Source organism: Arachis ipaensis, chromosome B08, assembly GCF_000816755.2.
Source record: "Arachis ipaensis cultivar K30076 chromosome B08, Araip1.1, whole genome shotgun sequence".
NCBI lineage: Eukaryota > Viridiplantae > Streptophyta > Magnoliopsida > Fabales > Fabaceae > Arachis > Arachis ipaensis.
The window spans coordinates 4500142-4507737 of NC_029792.2; the positions used below are offsets into that span (position 1 = coordinate 4500142).

The window sequence follows — 7596 nt, forward strand, 5'->3', positions numbered from 1 at the left end:
TTTTATATTATTATACCCAAACATAATTGATAGATAAAAACATCTTTTTACATGAGATACTAAACATAAAATTACTTCTACTTTTCTATAAGATTTTTAAAAAAAGATAACTCAAAAAAATATATTTTTCTAGAAGTTTACCAAACAAGCCCTTAAAATAGTTGTTCAAAAATTATATTATAGTATAGACTAAAAATAAATTATTTTTTATCCATTTAATTTTAAATAAATTTTGTAAAAATAAATAAAATAACTTTTAATACAAAGAGAGAAAATGTTTTCAAAATATTTAATTTGATTTTGAAGGAAAAACTGAAAGGAAATGAAGAGCACGTGGAATGTGTGGCATGTGGATTGAAGAAGATAAAGAAACTTCTCCGCCATTGACTCACTCTTCTCCTCCAATCACACAATGCAAGAGGCTGCATTGGCCGCCATGGCCGCCCACACTGTTCTCTCAGCTGCTTCCTCCCCACTCCAGCTTCCTCTCTTTCCTACCAACTCCATCACCGCCATCGCCGCCAACACCAAGAAAGCCGTTGCCGTCCTCAGGGGCACTTCCCCCGTCGAAGGCATTGTCACCCTCACTCAACAATTCAATGGTATTCCTTCCTTTTCTTCTACGCAATCATAATTGATAACAATAAATTCGATGAATCCTGCAACTTCCTTTCTTGTAGGTTCAACAACTGTTAATGTTCGTGTTACTGGCCTTACTCCTGGGCCTCATGGTTTTCACCTAGTGAGCGTTCTCCTTTAGTCTTTAGGGTTTTTGCTTGCAAGTCCTTTAATTGAAGTCATTTTCTTTTGTGCTATTCTTTGTTGCAGCATGAGTATGGTGATACCACCAAAGGTTGTGTATCAACTGGTATTGCCTATAATTATAGCCTTTGTTTTCAAATAAATGACCATTTGTACCCATAAAAAATGAAAACATATGTACCCATACTAAATCGAAACTAAACTTGTACCCACGCAAGATGCCCTCCGTGTGACAAAAGTACCCTATCTTTAGAGAGTTTGAGGGCCAGGTAGGGTACTTCTGTCGCACGGAGGGCATCTTGCGTGGATACAAGTTTAGTTTCGATCTAGTGTGGGTGCATATGTCAGCGTTTTCATCTTTTATAGGTACAAATGGTCATTTATTCCTTTGTTTTCCCCTTCTATCTTTTGCTATGTGGTTCTTATTTGATGAATTTTTAAGTGTTTGCTTCTTCAATGGCATATTTAGGACCACATTTTAATCCTAATAAGATGAAACATGGTGCTCCGGGAGATCAAATTCGCCATGCGGGTGACCTGGGAAACATAGTTGCTAATGCAGATGGTAATCCATCTTTCTCTTATCTTTCATCTTTGGTTGCTTTGGACTGCTTTTTGAACTAATCTGTACATCATGTTTGAAATGCAGGAGTTGCAGAAGCAACAATTGTCGACAATCAGGTGCCTTCTTTCGTTCAGTTTCATTTCCGTGTGTTAATTTGAATTCCCAATCATTTTGTGTTTCTTTTCTCTCTGTAGATACCACTGATTGGCCCCAATTCAGTAGTTGGAAGAGCCTTGGTGGTTCATGAGCTTGAGGATGACCTTGGAAAAGGTTGGCATTTCCTTGTTATACATTTTTATATACATCTCTGCCTTACAACTCTTGCTGCTGCACAAGAAATTTCTTAAAAGCTTCTTCATTGTTGTCTGATCCAAGTAAACAGTAGATGAATGTTCAGAGGAGGGAAATCATGAAAATGGAATTGGCTTATTCTCTTCATGCTAATGTTTTTTATGTTGCCATGTAACTGTGGACTTACATCATGAGTTCCTTGCTTACTCATAACTAGAGCATTATTTACTTTAGTCTAATTTGCATTTTACTTTACTTATGCTTTTGCAGGTGGGAAGGAACTCAGCTTGAGCACTGGAAATGCTGGTGGAAGATTGGCATGTGGTATGAAGAATTTTATGAACAATAGTAGTTCTATCCTTTTCAAATACATCAATCAATCCATTCCATCTGATTATATATTGTTTGATGCTCTTTTAGCTTTGTTGTTGAAAGATGAAGGATTCTCAATATCTGTGATTAATTGCGTTTCTTTGATAAAATCCCCATTGGTCCATATACATAATCAACTAATCATGTTAAACTAAGTTTCACTTGTAACATAAGATTTTTGAATTCAGGTTTTGCTGACCAGTGTCTCCATTGTTCTAAGAGTACTAGTTAAAGATACTAAAAAGAGTATATTTTCAGAAGTTTTTTCTTTTTTTGCCTTTTTCCAATGCATTGAAAACTTATCTATTTCACATCTCCAACATAAAGCTTCCTTTTTTTTTTTTTGAATCCTTAATCAGTGCTCCTTTAATTTCACAATGTTCACAGTACTTATACTTCAATATATCTGTATCATAAACCTGATGTTTGTGTCTTTTGCTTCCTTGTTTTCAGGGGTTGTTGGTCTGACTCCAGAGTGAATGCAACTCTATGTTAGCATATCAGTTATTAGCGTTGTTGAATTACCCATGTAAACTATGAAACATGAATGCATGATGTCCTTCCAAAACAAGAATACAAGAGACTCCGCATACTATATCCTTCCAAAACAAGAATCCAAGAGACTCCGCATACTATATTATGTAGCTCTTTTTATTAGCCTGCTTGAAATGGATTCTATGCTTAGATAGTCCGTTACTCCCGTATTTATTATAATAGAATTGAATAATATTAGGGAAAATTAATATAAAGGACCATTAATAAAACTTAATTAATAAAAAGGATTATTAATTTTAAAATTATTAAAAAGGACTAATTTATATATTATTAAAAATAAAAATAAAAAATAAAAAATGAAAAGACAATAATATCCAATAATTTTTCTTCTCCTTCCCCTTGTTTTCTTTCCCCATCTTCTTCACCCGTTCTCAAACCCACTCCATACCCAACCTAAGGGAAACGTCGGTGGCGCGCGCTTGAGAAGATTCGCCAAAGGTAGAATCGTCGTATCAGAGGTGGAATCGATGCCGTCTTCGTCGCGTCAAAAGAGATTCGTCTTCATCACCATCCAACAAAGTTGTCAGAGGCAAAATCGTCATCTTCGGACAGAATCGTCTTCTGAAGCTCGTCGCCGGCGGTGAAACTCATTCGTCCCACGTCGACCATCGCTCCTTTGACTCCTCCAATCGCTCTCAGCAGCAAGCCCCACCTGAAGCTCTCCAAAGCCACACGCTTATTTTAGGTTCAAGTCCCTGCCTTAAGCTTTTGAGCTATATTAGTATCCCTGAAATTAAAAATTGTATAGCTTTTAAGGTGAAAACTGCAATACATGATGAAGTTTGAACATTTTCAATTCATGAATAAGATTTTAGTGTGATCTGGAAATGCCTTAATTCAAACCTGATGATGCTATTAGTCACTGTTTTGTTTTACTGATTATGTGATTTTCAATTTTGTTTCTTTCAAGTTATAAGGGCATATGCATTAAACAAAATCTAAGTTACAGTTTTTTTAATGAATATAGTAGTGCATTATTGATGTTAAGAGCGTTATCTTTGGCCCCAGTAAGAACTCTAATAACACTTGTTGTCTATATTGAAAAATACATTAATGAATGAATGAATCTGAATTTGAAGGATTTATATTCAAGGTGTGTTTGGTATGAGGCTGAAAATAAAGATGGATCAGTTTTTGTTTCTAAACTTGTGTTCTAAAACTGTTCATGGACTTTAAACACAATGCTTTGGCGTTGCTTATGATTGTAGCATTTCTTTCTATTTGTCTAATTAGAAGAACCTGATTATATGTCATGACTCTTAATTATGTTTACACAACTCTTAAAGATTGTTTTGTTTAATTATGAGCAGAGTTACACAATTTTAGTGTAAAATTGCAGAGTTTGTGCAGAAAATTACAGAACATTAGTGCAAAATCATAGAAAAAATTAAATTGCAAATTTTTATTTACTAAGTGCAGCAACTTTAATGCAGAATTGCACAATAGAACTACAGCCAAACCTGTTGCATAATTCAAGTGCATATTTGCAGAAACGTTATTAAATCAACGTAAAACTACAAAATTCAAGTGTAAGATTACACAAATTTACTTAAAAATCAAAGTAAAACTATAAAGTTTAAGTGCAGATACAATTAAGAAACTCAGCAGAATCACCTAATATGCATAACTTAAGAAAAACCAATATTGCAATTCTAAATGTGACAATCTATAAAGTTAGAACTACCTGAAAAAAATTCATATTTTTTCTGGATTAGGATTTCTACATTTAGAACGATTATGACCACTCTGATCACATCGGCTACATTTGTAAACATGCACATCTTGAAATTATGACTCTCGGCGCTTCTTGCATGGTCTTCCCGGAGGACGAGTTGTTGTAGGTGGCATAAGAAAAATATTATTCTCCCAGTCTGTTAGGGTCAGGTTGTTGACATCAGGCATGTCATGAGTTTCAATTGGGATCATACTGCTCGCATAAATCTTTTCTTGTGAACTTTTCAGATAGCACTCCTCTACATAGGTGTAGATGTTGCCATGTAATAATTTAATTGCAGCACAAGCATGTGGACATAGAATTCCAGTCATTTGCCATTCAAGACATGTACATTCTTTGCATAGTAGATTCACACATACATCAACATTTGACCCTCTAACCATAACATTATGATCTCCATATCTCACTGCTTTAAGAAACTCACTTCTAACTACATGCTCCATCAATATTTTATCAATCTTTGGCCCAACTTCATTCTTCCATTTAATCATCTCTAACTTTGCAGTATATAACAGATTTGCAAGTTTGTCTCTATGCTCTGTTATTAAAGCACAAATACTATGAGTCCTCTCTTTTCTTATCCATGAATTAAATGATTCAACTACATTGGTAGTTATGAGATCCCATCGTCGATGAGGGAATTGAGACTTTGTCCATTTGTTAATATCTCCTTTAGTCTCTAACCAATTTGCAAGTTCTGGTGAAAATGCACGAAGTTGTTCCACAGCTTCTATAAATTCTGTGCTAAAATGGGTATAACAAACTGCGTCTAGTAATTTTTTTGCATCTTCTTTTACTTCACTGCGTATTCCCCTCTGTAACTTTTTAGTTTCTGCACAAAAATTTTCTTTCACATGTCGATAACAATAAGCATGTCTATCCCTATCATATACTTGCTCCACAACTGCAATAATTGATGGATGCCTATTAGATATTAACGTAACTGGAATTGACCCAGTTAGTTCTTTCAAATTAGATAGGAACCAAAGCCAATTCTCATTATTTTCAGCACTAACAATTGCATACGCAATCGGAAATAAATCATTATTTGCATCGCATGTAAAGGCAGCTAGAAGAGTTCCCTTGTATGGACCACTTAAGTGGCAACCATCAATAAATAATATAGGCCTTGCTCCACGAAGAAAACCTGTCACACAACACCCATATGCAACAAAAAGCTTTTCAAATTGATAACTAGGAGAGCATATCCATTTTGCAACTGTTTGTGGATCAGTTTTCACTAAACGATTACATATCCAAGGAATTAGCATATATGAATCTTTAGGTACGCCATTAATTTCAGCTAATACTTTCTCCTTTGCAGCCCAAGCTTGGTAATATGTTAGTGAAAATCCGTATTCCTTGAAAATATCATTTCGTATGTCATTAGGCAACTTGTCAGGAGTTAATCTCAACTTGTCGACAATAATTGAAGACACCAAATTAGATCTGAAAGAGTGAGTACTCTCCAATACATCTTGAGCTGAGTGCTTATGATTCTTGATAAAATGTGTCACCATGAGGAACGAAGTATTTTTTTCCATAGCATAAGCCGACAATTTCCACGGACAACCTTCAACCTTGCAAACACAAATTATTTTATCCGGACTGTTCTTTAAGAACTTGTATGTAAACTTATGAGCAATACCATATTCAAACAATGCTTTCCTCAGCTTACTTGCATTTTGAAAAATCTGTCCTTCTTCCTTTATAAGATCATTTCACTTAGCAGAGCCATTGATAATCTGAGGTGTAGGGACAAGTTGGGTTGTACATAGAATTGGTGTTAATGGATTTTGACCATCAATATTAGTAACGACGTCGACTCTTGAGTTGAATTACTTGATAGTGTACTAATCATAAAAAAAATTAAATTAATTTCATAACAATTCACTAATCACTAATATAAGAAAATTTATAAAAAGATAACCCAGTTGGAATACATACCTGTCATGAACGTTATCGTCATTGTCCTCATGAGGTGCAATATCATGGTTAGTCTTTTCTACCTCCATGATATATACATGAGCTGTATCATCATTGAATGTGATCAATTGGTTAACACTATCAGTATCAATGAGATCTATGAGTTGAGATTGGTTAAACTTGACTAGGTAATGCGTTTATTCTGCATATTTTCCTTGGTTCGAAGCCATATCTTATGCATTAAATTTGAATGCGTGCATCCTTCTTCAATTAGCTCTCCTATGATTTTTCCTCCATGATAAATAATTTTCTGGTTAGGTACAACTTCAATATTACCTCCAATGTGAAAATAACAAAAAATTTGTCATGTCTATGCAAAAATATAAAACAATAAATAACCAATAATGAGGGGAGAGACATTAAAATCTAAAAACGAGTTTGAAAGAAATATATTACTCAATAGTAATGTTTCTGCAAGGATATACCAGAAAATCAACTTACCTGCCAGGAGTATACTCATAGGTACTCCCAAGTCTTAAGTTTTATGATTGGCAGCAACAAATGTCTCTATGAGTTATAGATGAAGAATAAGGATTTGAGTGTCATAGATAATTAGAAAAAAAATTATGTTAAGAAAAAGAAATAAATGAAAAAAATAATGTAAGGATATATTTGTCTCTTCACAAAAAAGATTTGGTCCTTTTTTTTAAATATTAAAAAATAAGTCTTTCTAAATAATTTTAAAATTAAAGGTCCTTTTTAATAATTAAATCTTCCTAATGGTCCTTTATAATAATTTTTCCATAATATTACTCCATCCTTAGATAGTTAGATTAAAGACTTAGTTTGGTAAAGTTTTTATTTTTTAAAAGTAGTTTATAAAAATTAATTTTAAAAGATGACTTTTTAAAAATTGTAGCATTTATGTTTGGTAAATCAAATTAAAAATAGCTTTCAATAAATACAAATAACAACAATTACGTTTAATAAAATAATTTTTAAAATATAAAAATACTATAATAGACATAAATGTAAGTATTAAATTTGAAAATTAGTTAACATATGAGGTTATATTAGACTTTTAAATTTTGCTTAGGTGCTTTCAAAAGTATTTTGATTTTTTAAAAGCTGCAAGCACATGAACATGATTCTTTTGATTTACCAAATACAAAATGAGGAACTTGAGTTTTTAAAAAGTATAAGCTGTTGTAAAATAAATAAATAAAGAAGATAAATATAAAATAAAGAAGTATAAGAAGAAGACTCTAATATTAATATTCACTAATATTAATATCCTACCATAATAACAATAATTTATATATATTAATATTGTATTTGTAGTGTATGAAGAGAGAAAGAAAATAAGAGATTTATATTGTACCTAGAGAGA

The 7596-nt window shown here is 32.9% G+C and overlaps 2 protein-coding genes across 2 annotated transcripts; one reads left to right on the forward strand and one right to left on the reverse strand.

The window, feature by feature from the left end:
- LOC107614081 (superoxide dismutase [Cu-Zn], chloroplastic) lies at positions 298–2694 on the forward strand. The gene is made up of 8 exons (XM_016316311.2): positions 298–602; positions 681–742; positions 829–868; positions 1232–1327; positions 1412–1443; positions 1522–1597; positions 1889–1942; positions 2444–2694. Exons 1-8 carry the CDS (start codon positions 413–415, stop codon positions 2467–2469), a joined length of 576 nt encoding a protein of 191 aa, XP_016171797.1. The 5' UTR covers positions 298–412; the 3' UTR covers positions 2470–2694.
- Positions 4334–6726, reverse strand: LOC107610417. The gene is made up of 4 exons (XM_016312471.1): positions 6708–6726; positions 6228–6309; positions 6082–6133; positions 4334–5986 (listed from the first exon to the last, which is right to left on the reverse strand). The coding sequence occupies exons 1-4, from the start codon at positions 6724–6726 to the stop codon at positions 4334–4336; spliced, it is 1806 nt and encodes a 601-aa protein (XP_016167957.1).

What these genes read in the sequence shown, in the direction of transcription:
- LOC107614081 (XM_016316311.2), top strand. Translation starts at nt 413, where the DNA reads ATGCAAGAGGCTGCATTGGCCGCCATGGCCGCCCACACTGTTCTCTCA. An exon ending in GGCCTCATGGTTTTCACCTA is followed by an intron (nt 743 to 828) that starts GTGAGCGTTCTC and finishes TCTTTGTTGCAG; the next exon opens with CATGAGTATGGTGATACCAC. An exon ending in TGAGGATGACCTTGGAAAAG is followed by an intron (nt 1,598 to 1,888) that starts GTTGGCATTTCC and finishes ATGCTTTTGCAG; the next exon opens with GTGGGAAGGAACTCAGCTTG.
- LOC107610417 (XM_016312471.1), bottom strand. An exon ending in GACGATAACGTTCATGACAG is followed by an intron (nt 6,134 to 6,227) that starts GTATGTATTCCA and finishes TTTTATGATTAG; the next exon opens with TACACTATCAAGTAATTCAA. An exon ending in CGTCGTTACTAATATTGATG is followed by an intron (nt 5,987 to 6,081) that starts GTCAAAATCCAT and finishes GATCTTATAAAG; the next exon opens with GAAGAAGGACAGATTTTTCA.